The sequence below is a fragment of the Carica papaya genome, chromosome 7 (assembly GCF_054855325.1).
Source record: "Carica papaya isolate Zhongbai chromosome 7, ASM5485532v1, whole genome shotgun sequence".
NCBI classification, from domain to species: domain Eukaryota; kingdom Viridiplantae; phylum Streptophyta; class Magnoliopsida; order Brassicales; family Caricaceae; genus Carica; species Carica papaya.
The window spans coordinates 23501367-23525744 of NC_142315.1; the positions used below are offsets into that span (position 1 = coordinate 23501367).

At 36.9% G+C, this 24378-nt stretch overlaps 1 protein-coding gene, 1 non-coding gene and 1 pseudogene across 3 annotated transcripts; 2 read left to right on the plus strand and 1 right to left on the minus strand.

The window, feature by feature from the left end:
• Nucleotides 1–13097: 13097 nt before the first annotated feature.
• Nucleotides 13098–13171, minus strand: TRNAT-AGU (transfer RNA threonine (anticodon AGU)). The gene has a single exon. It is a non-coding gene; the product is annotated as a tRNA-Thr (tRNA).
• A 4900-nt stretch (nt 13172–18071) lies between these two features.
• On the plus strand, nt 18072–19605 carry LOC110809238 (putative CCR4-associated factor 1 homolog 7 pseudogene; annotated as a pseudogene). The gene is made up of 2 exons (XR_015813283.1): nt 18072–18277; nt 18411–19605. The product of XR_015813283.1 is annotated as a putative CCR4-associated factor 1 homolog 7 pseudogene (transcript).
• Nucleotides 19606–21306: 1701 nt separating this feature from the next.
• Nucleotides 21307–24378, plus strand: LOC110809235 (DOMON domain-containing protein / dopamine beta-monooxygenase N-terminal domain-containing protein). Its single transcript, XM_022034997.2, has one exon. It carries the CDS (start codon nt 21443–21445, stop codon nt 24167–24169), a length of 2727 nt encoding a protein of 908 aa, XP_021890689.2. The 5' UTR covers nt 21307–21442; the 3' UTR covers nt 24170–24378.

The following is a 24378-nucleotide window of genomic DNA, read 5'->3' on the forward strand; positions in this document are numbered from 1 at the left end:
ATTTTGGTTCGAATTTGTATTTGTATGAAATAGAAATGGCAGTTAAATCAAACAGCGGAAATGTGAAAATCTTCGAAGAAGATGGTTAATTTTTAATTTTAATTAGATATTTTTGTTTTATAAGTATAATCCTAAATATATTAATTATATTATTGTGTAATTTGAGAATAAAAATGAGTCATAATATACATAAAATATATAAATTATAATATGGTATAATACATGTAATTATGATTAGATTATTCATTCAAATAAATTATTATATAGTTTATATATTTAAAAAATATGTAAAATTATTGTTAAAATATAAATTATTTAATGACACCTGAAAATCATATCTCACCCAAAAAAAAAATAAAACTAAATATAGAAAAAAAAAAAGGATCAAAATATTGTCTTAGTTTCAATTAATATTGTTATAGCTCCCACATTCAAATCTTCATTTTTACTATTAGCAATATTTTTTTTTTTGGTTACATATTATAAGAAATTCTAACAATTGCTTTAAGTACAATGTCAAAAAGTTTTGCTTGTTGAATTTTAATATTAAATGTCAATTGGTATATACAATACACTTTGTTGCTTTTTGTAGATTTTTATAATTTTATTGTGTAAAAATATAATATGTATTTGAAATAAATGAACACCCAATAAATTTATTATATATGCGAATTTACATTTAAACACTCATTGTTATTAGAATAAAAACAATTTGTTTTAAGTTATATGCATGTCCTAATATATTATTTTTGTAACGATCCGAAACTAGAAAGAAAATAAATTATAAATTGAATGCGGAAGCGAAATAATAACATTAGAGTTTACATTCCTTACACAATAATTAAAAATACTCAATAGAACTACGGGAATAACCCTTCTAAAAGAACAACGAAAAAAAAAATACATGAAAAGTAAATAATTGAACATCCTATTCGCAACCTTCTTGTAGATCGAGATCTGAATCTTGATCATCATAATCTAAAATAGTTAATAAAAGAATGAGCTACACTACCTCAATAAGAATATCATACTACTAACCGATACAGAAATGAAAGTTGGTAAAAATAATGAAAATAACTAATGTACCTCTTAATTTAAATAAATTCATTTATCATAAGTAAAATCATTTATTATACACTTACTGTACCGAAATTTTCAAAACTGATCTATAGAGGCAATAGCACAAACAATATCATAATTTCATATTTAATTAACCAAAACAACAACTTTCTCCTTGTATCTGCCTACTTGTAACACCCGAATAAAAATAAAGATTTTATTTATTTATTTTTATTCTTATTTATTTATTTAAATTTTTAATTTAATTTAATTTAATTCGATGAAAATAAAAATAATCATAATAATAAAATTGGGTAAAAATATTATTTGAATTTAATTGAAATTGATTTTGAAAAAAAAGGGGTGAAAATTTGGATTCTGTGGGTGTTTTTGAAAAGAAAATCGGAACTGGAGGTTAAAACGCAATTTAGAAATGTTGAGCCACGTCAGCACCACGTCAGCAGCCACGTCAGTGGCCCGGTCAGCAGCCCCGGCCAACCAGAACGCGCCGCATGGCAAGGCAACGCTGACAAGGGAACGAGCCACGTGGGCGATCCGCGTGCACGCGATCGGACGGCCCAGATCCGTTCCCGCGCACACGAAAGGCCCAGATCAAACGTGCGCACGAATGGCCCAGATCCACGCACACGGACGGCCCAGATTCAATCAGGCACGAACGGCCCAGATTGCATCGCGATGAATGGCCCAGATTTAATCCCAATTAAATCGCGATCAGACGACCCATATTCAATCTTGATGGACGGTCAAGATTAAAAGGCAAAAGGTATAAATACCCCCACCCACACCTGACCAAAGAAACCCTAGCCACCAGTGCTCGCTGGAGAAGAAGAACCAGACGCCGGAGGAGCTGGCCGCCGCCACCCGCTGCCGCACCGGGGAAGTTTCCGACCGCCGATCGAGGTAATTTTTCTCCCCCTTGCTCGTTTTTCGACACTGAGTCTGCCTATGGCCAAACCACCGGCCAAACGGCCGGAAAACCCAGCTGAAACCCAGCAGCACCGCCGCGCCCCTACTCGGTTTTGGCCTCCGATGAGGCCCTTCCCGGCCTCCGTTTGATGCGAATTTTATACCACTGTGATCACCATTCTTTTCTTTACAGGTTGATCGGAGCCAAACATCAAAACGCGACTCACGTCGGAGGAGCCACCGCACCCGAGTGCACCGCCGCCGGTAAGTTTCAATTTTTCGGGATTTTTCGGCCCACCGAGGGCCCTAGGGTTGTTCTATCGCAGGGACCGATGTAAGCGTGGCCGAATTCGGCTGAAAATGGCCAACCCGAGGTGAATCGTCGCCTCAAGCGGCGGCACCGTCGCCGGAGCACGGCGGAGCCGCCGTGCCAGAATTGCAATATTGGCCGAAAGGGGCCCTAGGTCTAATTTGGAATTTTTTGGGACACGTGCAGGTATCAGTAGTGCGTTTCAGTTCCCCGGAAAAAATTCAGAGAAAATTAGGGACAGCCTATAGGCGCACTGTAGAGCCGTATTCAGACCCCAAAACAAGTAAGGACCCTTCACCAGCCGTATTCAGACCCCAAAACAAGTAAAGATCCCTCACCCTATTTCCTATCACGGTATTAAAGTTCAATAAATGATAAAACGGTATTTTATGAATCAATAGATGTGTGAAATTGTTTAAGGTCGCTAATGGAGCCCGAGTCGGGTGTATTTGTCGGTCAATTATTGTTTGTTCTATTTTACAGTTTTAAATGCAGTATGATGCCTGATGTTTTCATTTCATACTTTCGTGTGCATATATCACCGTTTTATTGATTATGGGTTGAATGACTGAGAATCCGATGTTGTGTGTTGTCTTGTTTGGCATAAACTACTGGTTTACATGTTTGTGTGTGATTTGATGATGGTGACTGAGGAAAAAAAAAGGAATAAAAGGTTACGTGAATTGATAAATGGATAATGTGGACAGCTTGACTAGATATCCTGGGAGATGGTGGACGGACCGGGTCCATAGGGAACCCTACCGGGAACGTGGTCTCTCATACCGGACGGGGTATGGAGACCTTCTGTGTTTTGGCGCCCATACCGGACGGGGTATGGGGACGACCCGTTTCACCCTCATACCGGATGGGGTATTGAGGTTCATGGTTTTGGTGTCCATACCGAACGGGGTATGGGGACGACCCGTTTCACCCTCATACCGAACGGGGTATTGAGGTTCATGGTTTTGGTGTCCATACCGAACGGGGTATGGGGACGGCTCTGGAATCAGGTTATAAATGTTAAGGGTTCACGGGTAGCGGGACCCCTATGGATCCCCATGGATACTAGTAGGCTGATAAATGAGGAAAATGTATTGTTTAATGATTGAGATGCAAAGGCGTGGTAAGTATTCTGTTATACAGTTCATATGATTTCATGATGATGATAATGCTATTATTTTCATAAGTTGTTTTCATGAATCTCACCGAGATAAGTGGACAGTAAAGGTTTTTATATTAATAAACGAATTTATTATAAATTATGCTCCATTGGTCCTTTTGTGTTTTCTACCCACCTTTACCTCCCTGGTGGTGAGATAGTGTGATGTCTTTACTGGGCTGGTGTAGCTCATTCCTTATTTAACCATTTCATATCAGGAAGATATTATTCCCAAGCCCGTTCCGCAGGAAGACGGCGAAGGGGACGCCTAAAGACTCCGTAGTTATATTTATAGTTCTTATTTTCAGTATCTCTTTTAGTTAGTTTGTTCTTTTATATTTTGAGCACGTTTTTTATTTTTGTGTAAGGGATGTTAATAAAAATTTTTATTACGCTTCCGCATTTGACATTTTTAATACACATATTTCATTCTAAATTTCCGGGGCTGTTACACTACTGGTATCCATGGGGATCCATAAGGATGTCTCCATTATGCATGAACCATTATTCAACATTGTCAACTAACCAACCGTTCTCATACCCCATCCGGTATGAGCGCCAAAAATACCATTCCTCAGTACCCCGTCCGTTATGAGGGTGAAATAGGTCGTCCTCATACCCCGTCCGGTATGAGAGTGAAACGGGTCGTCCTCATACCCCATCCAGTATGAGGCAACATTCACGGGAGAGTTTCCTATGCACTCAGTCCGTCCACCATCTCCTAGGATATCCAGTAAAGCTACCATTCATTCATTCACTTAATCAAATAATTCTCCATTTACATTTAATTTTCAGTTTCACAATTTAACTATAAATCACGTAAAACAAGAAATACATGCATCAAGAAAATACAACTAAATCATCTTACCAACTCTGGTGTATTATCATGCATTTAAAACTGTAAAATCAATCAATCAGTTGAAACAAAATAAATAATTATAAATAACCAATTTCGGCTCTATTAGTAACCTGAGATTAATTATCGAGATTTTCTAAATTGTACAAAATACCACATTATTTATAATTAAACTTCAATTCTATAACAAGGAATAAGGTGAGGGATTATTACGCAAATCGGTGTCCGAATACTAAACTTTCAGCTACGCCTACTGGCGGTCCCCGAGTTCCTATAAATTTATTTTAAAGATTAAAACACGCTCTAAGTACCTAAAAATACCCCAAAAATTCAAAATCGGTGTTAAAATCCTTTTCTGGCCAATTTCAAAATTCCAGCACTGCGGCATGGCTGTGCTCCGGTGACGACATTGCCGCCTACAATGATGGTTTGCCTCAGATTGGCTATTTTCGGCCAATTTTGATCGATTTCGACTAGTTTTATACTCATATTGTAAGAAAACATGTTAAGGGGCCTCAGTTGACCGAAAAAAGTTGAAAAATAGGACCTTATCAGCGGCGAAATTTTTTGGTGCGATGGCTCCACCGGCTCAACTTGTGAAAAACATAATGGTGAATACAGTGGTGGAAAAATTGCATGAAACAAGGATCAAAAAGGGCCTCATTGGAAGCGATTTTTTATTTTTCCCGCGGTACCGCTGCCAGACTTTACCCGCAGTTTTCTGCTCATACGCCAGTTCTTTTGCTCCGATTTGGCCATGGGGATGTTAAAAATCAAATTTCGAGCGAATGAAATTTTTTTTACCTTTTTTGGCAATCGGAGGTGGCTCAAGCGCGACGGCTGGTGGCGATCAACTCCTTTCTCCGGCGACTAGTTCTTCTTCTCCAGCGAAGGGCTAGTGGCTAAAGTTAGGGTTCAGTATGAAGTGAAGTATTTATATCCGTCTTCTTTTAATCTGGACCGTCTACCGAGTTTGATCTCAATCATCCGATTGCATTTAAATAGGAAATAAATCTGAACCGTTCCTTACGATTTGATATAGACCGTACGATCGCGTCTGAGGAGGAAATAGATCCAGACTGTCCATGCGCACGGGAACAAATCTGTATTGTACGATTGCAGACACGCGAATAAATCTGAACCTGTGTGACACTGCGTCAACGTGCCTTACCACACGGCGCGCTCCGGTTCGTCGGCGTTACTAACTGGGCAGTCCTACGTAGTAAATAATTTTTAAATTACGTTTTGACCCCCTATAACGGCCCCAAAAATTTAAATGAAGATGTATGTATAAAAAAATCTTAAATGCGGAAGCGAAATAAAAATTTTAATTAATATCCCTTACACAATAACCAAAAACGTATTCAACATATGAAAGAATAAGCTAATTAAAAGAAATACTCGAAATAAAAACTATAAATAGAACTATAAAGTCTCTAGATGTCTAACTCGCCGTCTTCCTGATATGAAATGGTTAAGTAAGGAATGAGCTACACTAGCCCAGTAAAGACATCACACTATCTCACTGCCGCAGAAGTAAAGGTTGGTAGAAAACAAAAACAACCAATGGAGCATAATTTATAACAAACTCATTTATTAACAATAAAAACCTTTACTGTCCACTTATCTCGGTGAGATTTATGAAAATAACATATGACGACAATAGCATTATAACCATCATAAAATTATATACACTTAATAACATAGCACATGTCATACTTTTGCACTTCAATAATCAGGCAACAAATTTACTCTTTTACTAGCCTACTAGTATCCATAAGGGGTCCCCGCTACACGTGAACCATTAACATTAATAAGCTGATTCCAGGGCCATCCCCATACCCCGTCCGGTATGGGCGCCAAAACCATAAACCTCAATACCCTGTCCGGTATGAGAGTGAAACGGGTTGTCCCCATACCCCGTCCAGTATGGGCACCAAAACACATAAGGTCTCCATACCCCGTCCGATATGAGAGACCACGTTCTCGGTAGGGTTCCCTACGGACCCGATCCGTCCACCATCTCCCAAGATATCTAGTCAGGCTGTCCACATTATCCATTTATCAATTCACATAACTTTTTTTCTATTTTCTTTTGTCTGAATTTTCCAATCATACACAAACACGTAAACCAATAATAACACCAAACGAAACAACACAACATTGAGTTCACCATAATTCAAACCATAATAAAAGAAACCATGATTCATGCATACAAAACCATAAAATAAATACATCAAATACCATACTTCATTTAATACTGAAAAATAGATCAAATAACAACTGACCAACAATATATCATATTCGGACTCCATTGGCAACCTCAATCAATTATACATATCTATAAAGTCATAAAATACCGTTTTATCATTTATTAAGCTTTAATGTCGTGATACGAAATAGGGTGAGAGATCCTTACTTGTTTCAGGGTCTGAAATCGGCTCTACAGTGCGTATACAGGCTGTTCCTAAATTCTCTAAATTTTTTTTGGGATAAAAACGCACTACCGGTACCTGCACGTATCGCAAAAAAATCCCAAATAAGACCTAGGGCCCCTTTCGGCCAATATCAGAATTCCGACACGGCGGCTCTGCCGTGCTCCGGTGACGACACTGTCGCCCGCGGTGGTGATCCGCCTTGAGTTGGCCGTTTTTGGCCATTTTCGATCGAATTCGGCCAAACTTGCATTGGTTCCTGCGATAAAACAACCCTAGGGCCCTCGGTGGGCCAAAAAATCACGAAAAATCGAGACTTACCGGCGGCAGTACTCTCGGGTGCGGCGGCTTCTCCGATGCGAGTCGCGGTTTGATGTTTTGCTCCGGTCAACCTGTAGAGAAATGGACAGTGATCACAGTGGTGTAAAAATTGCATCGAACGGGAGTCGGAAAGGGTCTCATCAAAGGCAAAAATTGAGGAAAGCCGCGGTGGCGCCGTTGGACTTCGGCAGTGTTTTTCTATCGATTGGCCGGTGGTTTGGCTCTAATTTGGCCATAGACGAATTCAGCATAGAAAAACGAGACAATGAGAGAAAATTTACCTCATTTGGCGGTCGGAAAACCCTCTAGTGCGGTGGCGGGTGGCGGCGGCTGGCTCCTCCGGCGTCTGGTTCTTCTTCTCCGGCGAGGCACTGGCGGCTAAGGTTTGGGGTCGGGTGTGGGTGAGGTTATTTATAACCTTTCCCTTTTAATCTCAGCCGTCCATCACGTTTTTATCTAGACCGTCCGATCGCGATTAAAATGAGAATAAATCTGGGTCGTCCATCGTGATGTGATCTGGGCCGTTCGTGCGTGATTCAATCTGGGTCGTCCGCACGCGTGAGATCTAGGCCGCCCGTGCGTGTGAGATCTGGGCTGTCCGCACGCGTGAGATCTGGACCGTTCGATCGGGTGCACGCGGATCGCTCACGCAGCTCTGTCCGCGTGGTCTCCCGCGTCAGCTTCCTTGCCACGCGGCGTGTTCTGGTTGGCTGAGGCCGCTGACTGGGCTGCTAACGTGGCTGCTGACGTGGCACAACTTTTTTAAATTACGTTTTGACCCTCAGTTTCTGATTTTCTTTTCAAAAACACCCTGAGAATCCAAATTTTCACCCTTTTTTCCCAAAATCAATTTCAATTAAATCCCAAAAATAATTTTACCCTATTTTATCATTATTATTATTTTTATTTTCATTAAATTCAATTAAATTAAAACCTTATAAATTAAATATTAAAAAATTAAACTAAAATTCTAATATATATAAAAATAATAAAAATAATAAATTGTGTGTTACACCCCCAGTTTCATATTTTTCTTTCAAAAACATCCCTATAATCCAAATTTTCACCCATTTTTCCTAAAATTATTTTCAATTTCATCTTTCACCTATTTTTCTTAATTTTTACATTCAATAAAAATTTATAAATTACAAAATTATATTTTATATATTAATTTTAATTTTTTTAAAAATTAATTCCGAGTATTACAACTCTACCCCCTTAAAAAAAATTTGGTCTTTCAAATTTGTCTCTCTCTCACCCAATTAAACAGTTGAGTATACTAGCTCTGAAGTCTGATTCTAGCTCTCATGTGGCCTCTCCCTGTGTGTGATTCTGCTATAGGACCTTAACGAAGTGAATTTTCTAGTTGTGGAGTACTCCGCTCTTTCGGTCCATAATACCGACTGATACCTCCTCGTATGACAGATCCTCCTAGAGAGAAATGGGCTCGTGGGTCAAGATGTGAGAGATGTACGAGTTGTATTTTCGTAGTCTGGACACATGGAACACATTATGGACTCTGGATAGTTCTGGAGGCAGTGACAGTCTGTAAGCGGCAGTGTTAATTCTATCTAAAATTTCAAATGACCCAATAAACCGAGGATTTAGTTTTTTCATCTTGCCAAACCTATTGATTCTCTTAAAAGGAGTGACCTTAAGGAATACTCAATCACATTTCTCAAATTCTAAATCCCTCATTCGGATATCCACAAAACTCTTTTACCTGCTCTGAGCCGTCTGGATGTTCTTTCTGATCTTAGCTATTTTAGTCGTAATCTCCTCCACAACGTTTGGACCGAATAATTTTTTATCACCCACCTCTTCCCAACAGATCGACGATCTGCATTGGCGGGCATACAATGCCTCATACTGAGCCATATCGATATTTACTTGATAACTATTACTGTAGACGAACTCTATTAGGAGTAAATGATCGTTCCAATGGCCCTCGAAGTCAAGAACACAAGCTTGGAGCATATCCTCTGGTGTGCAGATCGTCCTTTCTGATTATCCATCAGTCTGATGGTGGAATGTAGTAGTAAGGGATAGTTTCGTTCCCATGTCTTGCTGAAAACTAGACCAGAACCAAGAAGTAAATCTTGTACCCCTGTCAGACACTACTGTCACTAACATGTAACCTGACTATCTCTCGAATATACATTCTTACTAGCTTGTCCAAGGGGTCGGTCATTCTGATGGCCAAAAAGTGAGAAAACTTAGTGAGTCAGTCAATAATTACCCAAATGGCATCATGTCCCGAGTGTTTCCTAGCAAATCCTGTCACGAAATCAATTGTGATATGTTTTCACTTCCACTCTAGAATTAGTAATGGCTAAAGTAGCCCACCTGAGCGTTGATGCTCTACCTTGACTTACTGACATACCAAACACTTGGAAACAAAATCGGCCATATCTCTTTTTATTCCATTCTACTAAAATTGGGGTCGCATACTTTGATATATCTTAGTACTTCCGGGATGCATGGCAAACTTTGAGCTATGAGTTTCGGTCATTATGTCTATTTTCAGCTCATTGTCACATGGAACACACACCCTATTCTGAAATCTAAACAAACTCATCGGCAGAGACTCGAAAATCTAAATTTACTCCATGTTCTGCATCTTTCTTGAGGGCTCCTATGATGGAATCAGCGGATTGAGCTTTCTTTATTCTCTAGATCAACTCAGGTTGAACAGTCAGATGGGCTAAGCATGTAACTCTCTTCAGGTCCTGGAGTTGTACCTGTTGTGCGGCCTCTATAGCCCTATATTCTGAAACCATTAAGTGAGCTAATATACCTACATTTTTTCTGATGAGTGTGTTGGCTACCACGTTGTCCTTATCCAGGTGATATAAGATGTTGCAATCGTAGTCTTTGAGGAGTTTGATCCATCTTTTCTGACGCATGTTGAGATCCTTTTGAGTGAATATATATTTTAAGCTCTTGTGGTCAGTATAGATCTGAAAGGTCTCCCCGTACAAGTAATGGCTCCAAGTCTTCAAGGCGTGGATAATCGCAGCAAGTTCTAAGTTATGAGTGGGGTAGTTTTTCTCATGACTATTCAACTGCTTAGACCCATAAGCTATGACCTTCCCATATTGTATCAGAACACAATCCAACCTTAGGTAGGAGGCATCACTATAAACAATATATCTCCCTATCTCACTCGGCAAGGCCAACACAGGTGCAGTAGTCAATCATTTCTTTAGTTTTGAAAAACTCATTTCATAGTCCTCATTTTACTCAAACTTGACGTTCTTCTTTGTGAGTCGAGTCAAATAAGCGGTTATGCTAGAAAATCCTTCAATAAACCTACGGTAATAACTTGTCATTCCCAAAAAGCTATGAATCTCCTTAACTGATGTTAATTTTTCCCAGCTAAGTACGACCTTAACTTTTTCGTGGTTCACTGATACTTCATCCCTTGATATGATTTGTCATAAAAGGTAGTTTGCTCGAGTCAGAACCCACACTTACTCAACTTTGTATACAACTTCTTTTCTCTGAGAACCTGTAAAACCTGAGTCAAATGGTGAACGTGTTCTTTTTTGCTTTATGAATAGAATAGGATATCATCTATAAATACAATGAAGAACTGATTCAGGAATTATCTGAAAATCATGTTCATCAAATCCATGAAGATGGCTAATGCGTTGGTTAGTACAAATGGCATAATTAAGAACTCACAGTGTCCATATCGGGCTCGAAAAACTGTTTTAGGAATGTCTTCTGCCTTGATCTTTACTTGATGGTAATCTGAACGCATATATATTTTGGAGAAGACCTAGGCACCCTGCAACTGATCAAAAAGATCATCGATCCTGGGTTCGGGGGTACTTACTCTTGATCGTGACCCTGTTCAGTCCTCTGTAGTCAATACATAACCTTAACGTCCCATTCCCTTTCTTTGCAAATGTGACTCCCGCACCTCAAGGGGATACACTATATCGGATGAATCCACTATTCTGTAATTCATTTATCTATTTTCACTGCAATTTTCGGGTTCCCTAAATTTTTCTTCGGAGATTAAAACACGCTCCAAATACCTAGAAATGCCATAAAAAATTCAAAACTGGTGTTAAAACCCTTTTTTCAACCAATTTCAGAATTTCGGCACAGCCACACCGTCGTGCTCCGGTGACGACACCGCCACCCGCGCGCGGTTTGCCTCGGACTTGCCATTTTCAGCCAATTTTGGCCAGTTTAATATTCATCTCTTCGAGAAAACACATTAAGGAGGCTCAGTTGGTCAAAAAAAGTCAAAAAATAAAAATTTACCAGCGGCAGAGTTTTCCGATGTGGTGGCTCCGCCGGCTCACCTTCTCCGTTAGGCGTTCTTCTTGGGTCAACCTGTGAAAAATAGAATGGTGAATACAATGGTAGAAAAATGGCATGAAACAGGAATCGGGAAGGGCCTCATCAGAGACAATTCATTTATCTATTTTCACCGCAATTTCTAGATTCTCTGAATTTTTCTTCTGAGATTAAAACACGCTCCAAATACCTAGAAATGCTATAAAAAATTCAAAATTGGTGTTAAAACCCTTTTTCAACCAATTTCAGAATTTCGGCACAGCGGCACCGTCGCGCTCCGGCGATGACACTGCCACCCGCGCGCAGTTTGCCTCGGATTTGCCATTTTCAGCCAATTTTGGCCAGTTTAATATTCATCCCTCAGAGAAAACACATTAAGGAGGCTCGGTTGGTCAAAAAAAGTCAAAAAATAGATGCTTACCAGCGGCGGAGTTTTCTGATGTGGTGGCTCTGCCGGCTCACCTTCGCGGTTGGACGTTTTTCTTTGGTCAACCTGTGAAAAAAAAATGGTGAATACAATGGTAGAAAAATCGCATGAAACGGGAATCGGAAAGGGTCTCATCAGAGACAATTTTTTATTTTTCCTGCGGCACCGCCGCTGGGCTTTACCCGCAATTTCTGTCTCATCCACCGGTCATTTTGCTCTAATTTGACCATGAGGAGGTGTTCAAAATCAAATTTCGAGCAAATAAAATTTTTTTTTATCTTTTTTGGCGGTCGGAGGTGGATCCAGTGCGACGGCGGGCAGCGGTCAGCTCCCTTCTCTAGCGGGGGGCTAGCGGCTAGGGTTAGGGTTCAGTGTGAAGTGAGGTATTTATACCTGTCTCCCTTTAATCTGAACTGTCCATTGCGTTTGATCTCGACTTTCTGATTGCATTTAAATTGAAAATGAATCTAGATCGTTTATCACAATTTGAACTGGACCGTACGATCGCGCCTGAGGAATAAACGGATACGGACTGTCCACGTGCGCGGGAACAAATCTGAACCGTTCGATCGCGGGCACGCAGATTGTCAGCGTAGCCTCCCGCATGGTACTACATCAGCTTGCCTTGTCACGCAGCGCGCTCCGGTTTGTCGGGCCTGCTGATTGGGCAATCCTACATAACACATTTTTCTTAAATTACGTTTTGATTCTCAGTTTCTGATTTTTCTTTCAAAAATACTCCATAATCCAATTTTTCACTCATTTTTTCTAAAATTATTTTTAATTTCATTATCCACCTATTTTTTCTAATTTTTACATTAAATAAAAATTCATAAATTAAAAAATTATATTTTATACAATAATTTTAAATTTTTAAAAAAATTAATTTCAAGTATTACAATTTTTTTAAATAATCATCTAGATTTGAATTATGAAGTCTCCCATGATATTTTAATACATTTTTACAACACAAAAACTAAATTATAAATTCATAAATAAAAATTCGTAAATTAAAAAATTAATTTCGGGTACTACAATTTTTTTTAATAATTATCTAGATTTGAATTATGAAGTCTCCTATGATATTTTAATATATTTTTACAACACAAAAACTAAATTATAAATTGTCTAGGTTGGAATCAAGTCCATGATTCATTGTCAATAGAATATGGTTTTACATGCCATATTGCTTTTATTATAAACAAAAATGCTCTTCTTATATTTCATGGTAAATTATGGATTTACTCTATAAAAGGTAAAAGGAAAAATTAAAGTGCTTTATATGACACTGCTTTCATTGAGAGTTGAACTCAAGACCTCCCGCTTACTAAACGGGTGCTCTAACCAACTGAGCTATGAAAGCCCTGCTATTCTATTTTGAAGTTAAATTAAATCAGGTCGTTGGAAATTGTGTGCAAAACGCATTAAAAAAATGTGGGTAATGATCTGCAATAATTATTTCGTGGCCCGCGAGAACTCGGATGATGTATATCCAATATTTGATTATTATGGTCAAATTTCCAAAAAACAGAAAATTTATTTATTGGCTTCAAATAAATTTTTTATTATATTATTTATTTTTATTTGATTCAGTCTTTTTAAAAAAAACTTACCACAAATTAGTACTTATATTTTAAAAAATATATGAATTAATTCATATCATTTAATGGATGTTGATGTTATTTATATTTATTCCATGTATTTGTTTACCTAGTCACATGATTTATTTTTTTTAAATCTTTATGTGGTCACATAATTTAATTGTCACATAATAGAAGAAAATTGATTTATGGCGAGAAAACTATGAAGAGAAAGTAAAGTAATTATAAATGACTATTTTATCGACAAGTAACAGTATAGCGAATTTGTAAAAATTTAATTTTTATGGAAAAGAATATATATTAAAATAACATAAGTAAATAATAATTAGGATTTACATTTTTTACACAGTAATTTATGATGCTCAATAAAGTTACAGAAATATCTATTTTTTATAAGAGTTAAAATAACATAACATAAATAAAGTTAAAATCCTATGGGGTTAGCCTCCACTAACAACTTTGATAGGGTGTGAGATATAACTTTTATTTGCAACTCTTTTACTGTTTAGGATCTAAATTTTAGTTTTTTTTATCTGAAATAGTTAAATAGAGGGATTAACTACAATATCCCAGTAAAAATATCATACTAATCACTAACACGAAAAACTAAAATTTTGTAAAAATTATAAAATAACTAATTAAACCATTTGTTTTATTAAATAAATTCATTTAACATAAAACTATTTATTCCATACTTACTGTTACGAGTTTCTAAAATCGACCTATAAGGACAATAATTCAAATAATATTATAATTTCATATACAAATGGACAAAAATAATAACTTTTATTTTTACCTATTTACTGGTACCTATAAGGTTCATAGGGATGTCCCCCTATGCGTGAACCAAATATCTAAATTTGTCTATTAACCAGCCGTCCTCATACCCCCTCCTGTAATGGGTGCCAAACATATCATTGTTTCAATACTTCATCCGGTATGAGCGTAAACTATATCTCCCAAACCCTTCTAGGGACTTCTCAGCCATTTCTGATGGATGTAATGTCCACGGTAGGGTTTCCTATGTACCGATCTGCCCACCATTTTCTAAGGTACCCAGTAAGCCTTTTATACATAAATTCATACCATTAATCAATTACCAGTTACATACAAATATCTCATATTTACAGATCAACGGTGAGTCATACAAATAGGCAATACATACAACAAGAAAAACGATTTAGACATTTATTGTAAAATAAATCAACAAATAAGGGATATACAATTACCAAATAATCGAGAAAATAATTAAAACTAGCAATTTAAGGTACAAAATTATAATGATAAGCACTTTGAGCAATATAGGAGAAAATAACTAGTAAACTGGGGCAAATATGCACTGACCGGTTTTGTCTCAACTACTGACCTGTAATTACTTTTAAGGTTTTCTAATTTTCACAAAATATAGTATTATCAATTTTTAAGTTTCAATTTAACGTAACAGGAAAAAAAAGTGAGAGATTCTTACCCCAAATCAGTGTCTGAAATACTGTGCTCTCCATTACACCTCCTGACGACCCCTTAGTTTCCTGAATTTTTTCTTTTCGACCAATTTCAAGGTTCCGACACAGTGCCACTATCGTGCTCTGGCGCCGGCTCTGTGGCCCACGACAGTGATTCGCCTCGACCTTGCCGATTTTGACCAATTTTACCCGTAAACTGGCAGGGGGTCTTCGAGTGCGGCAGCTCTGCCGATCCTCCCTCACGGCTGGGGTCCCTATCCGGTTAACCTGTTTTGGCATTGGCAGTGGTTTCGGTGCGGCGACAACGACGATCGGTTTCTTTTCCGACCGCCCTTCTTCTTATTCTCCACGGAGGACTAGTACAACTAGTGTTAGGGGTCCCTAGAACCGATATCTAAATACTTTCTCCGAGTTTATCTGAGTCGTCTGTGAGGAGACATGTAGCTTTCTCCCGTCAATTGGATCATTCTTATTCGGAGATTGAATCTGAACCGTATGATCGGATTGGATCTAACTGTTCGATCACACCTGAAGGAAAAACATATCCGAGTCGTTCGTACACACGATATGTGATTTGGACCGTCAGATTGCCCAAACACGTGGATCACCCGCATGGTCTCCTGTGTGGAGCAGATGTCAGCGTCTTCACCACGCGGTATTTTCTGGTTCGTCGTGACTGTTGACGTGTTCATTCCACGTGGCCATATATATATTTTTTTTTTTTTGCAATTTCACTCCATGTTTTCAAATTTTCGTTAAAAAATACCTCTCCTATTCATAATTTCACCAATTTTTTTTCAGAATTATTTTTAATTTTATTCATAATTCATTTAAAAAAATTAATAAAATTTAAATTAAAATAAAAATTAATTATATTAATATATATTATATAAGTTGAAAAAATTTATCTTGAGCTAAATTCCAGAACCGGGTGTGAGAGAATTTAACTTAAATATTTTTTAAGGTATAAATACTAAATTAAAATTAAAATTAAAAAAACTGTACAAAAATTAAAACTATATTTAAGCACAATTTATAGATAAGTGGAAAGCACGATGTGCACAGGTGGCGGGGCATCAACTATCAATTATTAATGTATGTTTATTTTTTAATTAGAGTGTATTTGTACTTCTACTCGTTTATTAAATAAAGATACTCAATAACTTGGGGATATATGATTTATATATCATAAGGTATTGTATTAATTTAGCCATGCTATGAATGTCCATAATTCTATATTGAATTGATTAGCGGAATATAGTTTTACAAAAATTAGTTCTTTACATTGTCAAATAATTGATCATGTTTGGTTAATTTAAAATTTAAAATATATAGGAAATACTTTGAGTGCATACATTTATTATATTTTTTAAAATAATTATTAAAATACTAAAAAAAAACATAAAATAAACTTAAGAATTTCTTAAATTTAATTTGTTGTTTATAATTGGTTCGTAAAATTTTATAAGACAAAAAATTTAATTTTATTAATTAGTATTCAAAAAAACTAATAGGTGTTTCAATTTAAAAATAATTAGCACGTTTTTTAAGTTTATCTTAGTACAAATATATTTTTTTTTTATAAAAAATATATAAACATTAACCAAAAACTATGAAACATATTTTAGTTTGATATTTTTATGATTCTTAATTTATTTAATGAATTTTGTATAAGTTGTTGAATACCCAGAAAAATAAAAGTAGCTGAATCAACGTTGGATGAACATGTATTACTTGTCACCAATAATCATCACATGCATATATAATATTTAAAGAGTATTATTTTAGTCCAATAATCTGCTGAGTCACCTGAAAGATCAGATCAGATTGGTGTGTGTACTTACAAATTGACAGGACAAATGCTTGTGTTCGCTTCCATATAGGATGATAAATATCTGTCTTTATCTAACATGTGCTAGAATATATACTATATCTAATATGCCTACAATTTTATTTATTTATTTATTACAGATGATTACTCAGCTAAAATATTCATGGATTCAGAATTTTACAGGCTATTTTGTCTTTTTTTTTTTCCTCAACACTATTTGTTCTTTTTAATAATAAATATGACCTCAAAATGCATTATAATAATTATATTTACTGTGAACTTTTGTCAAAATTCTAAATCGGATTTTTAATTATTGTGCCTATCTAGATTTTACATACAATAAAATATATTTTTTAAAAAGATAATAAATTTATTAAAATTTAATATTATAATAATATACTAATTAATTAAATTTTTAATTATAATAAATTAAATATTATAATTAATCACTGCTATTCAATAACATATTAATAAAATAATAAATTTTATATATTTAATAAAATTTAAATTTATGATATTTATGTTATTATCTATTTTGACACGTATATTTATATTAATATTTTATAATATATTATAATTTATACAGACCTAACTCACATATAAACAAAGTTCCAAAATTGAGTTAATGGAAATTGTGTACATTATTTTGATGGAGCCAAGTATTGTGTGCTTAAAATTGTGTAGAAATAATTCCATGATTTAATATTTATTTTATAACTTCACACGTGTATATGAATGTGTTTATCCACCACTAATGTAAAAACTACGTATTTATGAAATCTACATAATTTTTTAAAACCATATTATAATATAAATATAATGAGAAATTAAAGAAAATATTTATAATTTTAATTTTAATTTAATGTCCAATTTAAAGTATGTATTCATATAATTTAGTTATTATCATATGAAACTAAAATATGTGTTTACAAAATTGAGTATATAAAATAAATAAAATTTATTAATTAAATAAAAATTGAGTAAAAAATTTCAAACTTCATCCTTACTTTTCTATCATTTGTTAATTGTTAATTAAAATATATATCTTTGAAAATAAAATACTTTTAAATTTAAAAATAAACACTCAAAAAAGTATTTTAATACGTACCAAACTGATTTTTTTAATTTTAATGCACAGGAAATTAGAAAAATATTAGTTTTTGGATTATGGTGAATCTGAATTGGATTTAATTTAAACCCCAACTTGGTTAACCGTTAATTCAATTACAGAAAACAGAAGCGATTTCCATGATTTTTTGGCAGGCAATCATGGCTGTGATTGTGAACACGGAAAAAATCCAACAAACGCCGTCGTTTTTAAGTATCATTTCCAAATATAAAACGCCCTCGTTTTCTGACTCAGTAGCTGGGCACAATCACTTTCCTCCTGTTTTAACCACTGTCTTTGAAGTCCTTCAGAAGACACAGAATAAAGAGCTCGAAGCCCCCGTCTATCTTCCTCTCGCTCCCTCTGTATTTCGTTGACCTATGAATCTCTCTTCGAGGAAACCACAAGTTGCGCATCCGCAAGCTCGAGATCTGCAATTTGTAAGGCTCAATTTCGTAGTTCCAAGGTTAGATCTCGTCTGCTTTCACTTTCCTTTTCGATTCTGTTTAGCTATCTAGGGTTTCGGCAATTAGCCTCGTGGTTCATATAATTCGACTTTGTCTATTGACATATGTTTTGTTCTATTTGTTTTGTTTTAGATCTCTCTTGATAGCCTGAAAAAAGGGTACGGTTCTGGAGTTCAACTCACTGCAGCCCCAGCGGCCAAGTTACAGGTTCTTGAGTGTCTGAGTACTTATGTTTGTTTACAGATCTGGGTTTGGTTGTACTTTTGACTTTGTTGATTGATTGGAAATGTCGGTTTTACTGAAAAGCGATTCAATTCAAATTCGAGAGGTTTGGAACGATAACCTTGACGAAGAGTTTGCTCTGATTCGTGAAATTGTTGACACATATAATTATGTTGCGATGGACACTGAGTTTCCCGGCGTGGTTTTGCGCCCAGTAGGGAATTTCAAGAACATTAGTGACTATAACTACCAAACTTTGAAAGATAATGTTGATATGTTGAAGTTGATCCAGTTGGGTCTCACTTTCTCCGACGAAAATGGGAGTCTTCCTACTTGTGGAACCGATAAGTTCTGCATTTGGCAGTTCAATTTCAGGGAATTTAATGTAACGGAAGATATATTCGCAAGTGATTCCATTGAGTTGTTGCGCCAATGCGGAATTGATTTTAAGAAGAATAATGAAAAGGGTATTGATGTCAATCGGTTTGGTGAGCTTTTGATGTCGTCGGGGATTGTATTGAATGATAATGTCCATTGGGTTACCTTTCATAGTGGGTATGATTTCGGATATTTGCTGAAGTTGTTGACATGCAGGAATTTGCCGGATTCTCAAGCAGGGTTCTTTGATTTGATTAACATGTATTTTCCCATGGTATATGATATCAAGCATTTGATGAAGTTCTGCAATAGCCTTCATGGTGGATTGAACAAGCTTGCCGAGTTACTGGAGGTGGAAAGAGTTGGTATTTGCCATCAAGCAGGCTCCGATAGTCTACTCACATCTTGCACTTACAGGAAGTTGAGGGATAGCTTTTTCAGCGGCTCAACAGAGAAGTATGCTGGTGTTTTGTATGGACTCGGTGTCGAGAACGGACAGAATACTACCAATTGAAATTAAAAATAATGGGGGATTGATAGATTTGTGTAGACTACTCAAATGTGAGACTGAATTCTCTTTGTATACGATGGCAAAAGATTGTTGCTTTAGTTGTGACTTTTATCCTTTGGTTGATCTGTAACTGAAAAACCTTGATAGGTTTTGTAGTTTGAGTTTCTTGTAAATTACTGAAGTTAGTGTTTCAATAATAATGTTAATGATTTCCAACTTCTGCTCATTTCTCTTTACCATTTAAATGTTGTTTTATCTTTTATGTATCAACTCTTATGATTTATTGTTCTTCATGTCTCTTATTGGAGAATTCCTTTTCTGAAACTTCTGATTGGAAAGGAAAGAGTTAATTTCCTGCCCCAATTAGACACCTTATCACAAAAAGAGTTGAGCTTGAAACATGCTTAGCTACCCTCTTGATGGAATTGCATCAAATTCATTGTGCTTGAGAAGTAATTTCTACAAGAAGCAGAAAACATGGTTGGACTAATCCTTTCTATACTATATGAGGAAATGAATAGTGATGTCATCGTGTGAAGGGGATGTATATTCATGGATACCATTTTTTCCTTACATTATATCTTCATATTTGCACAACTTCATTTCTTCGATGATGGGATATACCCTGCCTGGGATTTTACAGGAAGATCATTGTGAAATTTGTGATCCTGTTAAGTGTTGACTTCACATTCACCCATTTTACCTTATTTGCTTCTACTTCTACCATGATATTTTACTCTATCCTAAACAAATGTGAAGACGGAGAGAAGTTTACACTGTATCAGCAGAAATGTCATATAGAAGAGTGTAAAAAATGTTAGTTTTACCTGTAAGTAGTTGTTTTCTTTCTTTCTTTCTTCACCTCTCACTCTATCCACTAAAGAAGGGGAAATTTGCATTCAACTGGCAGAACAGTGATGGAAAATATGCTGTTTTTGTAGCCTCCCTGTGTGCCCCTCATCCCTAATGCATGCAAGTCTAGGTGCGTTATTTCTTCAAGTTTTCTGGTACTAATTTTTTTCTTGAAAAGTTTGCTAGCATTATTTCTTATTTGTAGATAAAACTGAATTTGGTTTTAATAAATTCTTCTACTATGAAATTCAGGAATATCTATTTACAATAAAAATAATATCAATTCATCATCGTTTCAGCAAACTACTCTGTAAAAAGTCTGTGAGTTACGGAATTATTTTACTACCGTGTTTAACTAGAACGTTTGAGTTCAAGAAAATGAAATATGCTATTTATTTATTATAATTTTTTTTTAACGATAATAATTAAGATTCTAACTGAATTTCTTTTTTTATTTATAATTAAGTATAAGTAATAAACTATCTTCTTCTATTGTTAGTCGTCCTTTAATTTTTTAGAACAAATAAAAACCTCTGGATGAAGTTTAGGACCTTAAGTAATTTATTTCAAATACAAACAACAATAAATTCATTCGTTTTCAATTTTGTTCTTCCCCAGTCTTCAAAAAGAATTCTTCTCTGTTTATTCTAATATTAAATCTCTGTTTATAAGCTCTAAGAATACTTAAATATATTATAAAAATATAAAGTAAGACTATTTGAATTAAATAAAGAGAATATTAAAGCCGTCCCACTATCCATTCGGGTTTGAGACGGAAACAGAGAAAAACAGAAAAATTTCTGGATCCAACTGACCCTGTTGCTATGAAATGAAGACTCGTAACTCGTAAGTAACGACTCAGGTTAACCATTTTACCCAAAATATCCTCCATAATTACAAAGTTGCCACTCCTCTAGTGCATTCCTCTCTCTCTCTCCCTCTCCTCTCTCTCCCCTCCACCAGAAAACCTGCGTAAGTGCGCGTAGGAAAGTTCCAACCAACTCCGCGCATGGTTGGAAGCCGAGTACGAGACTCGTTTCTTCCTCTAACTCGTGTCATCTTAACTCGCTTCCCTTTCAATCTCCTTCCTTCGCCAGTTCACCGCAGGTCAGTTGGTTGTCTTACCATTTCGTCCTCCTTGTTTTGTCTGCACTTCGGATCCTAACGCAGAGGACCCGAATAGGTCTGTATCTCTTCCGCCATGTGCAATTACGAAACGCTTCTCCTCTTCGCGTTTCTGTTCAATTTATTCATCTTCTTGTCATGTGCCGATCCGGCCCATGAGTGCTCCAATAAGAGCTCCTTGATCGGGTTCGAATCTGAGGTCACTATGCTCCAACACCAATTGCGAGGTCGTTTTACGGTAATCGACGATTGCTCGTTTAGGGTTTCCGGGTTCGATATGTTACCCGGATCAGATGTTCACTGGTGGGGCGCGGTTGCATCTGATTTCGCGAACCTCACCGGCGGCTTCATTATCTCCGAACACAAACTCAATGGAACCTACAAAAATGCATCGTTTACCGTGCCTCTGATGAAGAACATAACTTGGGACCGGATCCGGGTTCTCTCCGTCTGGGATAAACCTACTGCATCAGATTTCGGACATATTTTGCTGCCAAACAGTTCGGGTTCGGGTATTGGCCAAAGTCCGGATTCGGCGCCATCACCTTCCAGCGGCGAAGCGGTTTCTGGAAAAGAAAATAGGTCTCGGGTTTTGGCGCCTACGATGTTTGAGAACTGTATGGTACTTTCTGAAAAATATAGGCTTAGGTGGACTTTGAATTTAGAGGATGATTCTATTGACATTGGCTTAGAGGCCGCCACTGCATTCCAGAATTACTTGGCGTTCGGGTGGGCAAACCCTAATTCCTCTTTCGAGCTAATGCTTGGTGCCGATGTGGCGGTGACGGGTTTTACAGAGGAGGGTCTGCCATTTGCTGATGATTTTTACATAACAAAGTACAGTGAGTGTATTGTGAAGAACAATGGTTCTGCTTTAGGGGTTTGTCCTGATGTTCTATATCAAGGATCTAACCAGGCCAGTTCAGTGAATAATACGAAATTGATTTATGGGCACAGGAAAGATGGGGTATCCTTTATTAGGTATAGAAGGTCATTGAATTCTGTTCATGAGAAATATGATTTGCCTGTGAACCATACCGAGAATATGACGGTCATTTGGGCCTTGGGGTTGATAAGGCCACCAGACAGTATTAGACCTTACTATCTTCCCCAGAATCATGGTGGTTTAGAATCTGAGACTTTTGGGCATTTGGTGCTTAATGTTTCAGAGCATGTGGATGACTGTTTAGGGCCTCTGGATGCGGAGGATAAGGAGGATCAAGATTTAATAATTGCTGATGCCAAGGTACCTCTTGTCGTGACTACAGCTCCGGCATTACATTATCTGAATCCTCCAAATCCTTCAAAAGTGTTGTATATTAATAAAAAGGAAGCCCCTGTTTTGAGAGTGGAAAGAGGGGTGCCAGTGAAGTTCTCAGTACAGGCAGGGCATGATGTCGCCTTTTATATTACCTCTGATTTTCTCGGTGGAAATGCCACCTTGCGTAACAAGACTGAGACCATATATGCAGGAGGGCCAGAAGCCCATGGAGTTCTAGCAAGTCCAATGGAATTGGTTTGGGCACCTGACAGGAATACTCCTGATCAAGTTTATTATCAATCTGTGTATGAGCAGAAAATGGGTTGGAGAGTTGAGGTTGTTGATGGGGGTCTTTCCGATATGTACAATAACAGTGTTGTCTTGGACGATCAGCAAGTTAAATTCTTTTGGACCTTATCTGAGGATTCACTATCTATTGCAGCTCGTGGTGAGAAGAAAAGTGGTTACCTTGCAATAGGGTTTGGTAATGGAATGGTGAATAGCTATGCTTATGTTGGCTGGATTGACAGTAATGGAACAGGACGGGTCAGTACATACTGGATTGATGGACAAGATGCATCCGCGATCCATCCAACAAATGAAAATTTGACTTATGTGAGGTGCAAGTCTGAAAATGGCATCATAACACTGGAGTTCACCCGTCCCTTCCAACCGTCATGCAGCCATAGTTCTAGGCCGGAATGTAAGAACCTCATTGATCCAACAACTCCTCTTAAAGTCATTTGGGCTATGGGTGCAAAATGGACAGATGGACATCTAACTGAGAGGAATATGCATTCAGCTATGAGTCAGAGACCTGTGCGGGTGATGCTTATTCGGGGATCTGCAGAGGCCGAGCAAGATTTATGGCCAGTATTGGCTGTACATGGGTTCATGATGTTCCTTGCTTGGGGCATTTTGCTTCCTGGTGGAGTGTTGGCAGCTAGATACTTGAAACATGTGAAGGGTGATGGATGGTACCAGATTCATGTTTACTTGCAGTATTCAGGGTTAGCAATTGCCCTACTTGGCTTTCTTTTTGCAGTGGCTGAACTTCGGGGTTTCTCTGTCAGCTCGCTGCATGTCAAGTTTGGGATTACTGCCATAATCTTGGCGTGTGCTCAACCTTTGAATGCATACCTAAGACCCAAGAAACAAGCTGATGGTGAGGAGATCTCTTCGAAAAGGCTTCTGTGGGAGTATGTCCATGTCATTGTTGGGAGAGGTGCCATTTTGGCAGCCATTGTAGCACTTTTCACTGGAATGAAGCATTTAGGTGATCGGTACAAGGGTGAAAATGTTCACAGTCTCTACTGGGCATTAGTAATTTGGTTTTTAGTTGGAGCCTTGGTAGTTGTTTATTTGGAATACCTGCAAAGAAAAAGAAGGAGAAAGATGATATTTAGTAGAAGCAACTGGGTTCTGGGAAACCTGGGGGAAGATGATTCCACTGATCTCTTAAGCCCAACTGGGACTTTTGCTGATAAAGAGTCACGATTATCCGGAAGAATGGAAGTTCAGTTAGAACCATTGAACAGATAGGTATATCTAAACTTGACCCTTCACTGATTTAAGGATTTCCCACAGGCTTTTTATTTGCCTGAGGCAATTTGGTGATGAACAGAGGAGACAGATATTCTATAGGACAAATGCATTTTGTATACTCTTTATACATATTTCAACATAGTAGTAGAAGTTTATATCATTTTCTATCCAATTTCTTTATATGAAGACATTGTTTCTTTTTGTTT

Coding starts and splice junctions, on each gene's coding strand:
- LOC110809235 (XM_022034997.2), top strand. CDS start 21,443: ATGTGCAATTACGAAACGCTTCTCCTCTTCGCGTTTCTGTTCAATTTA.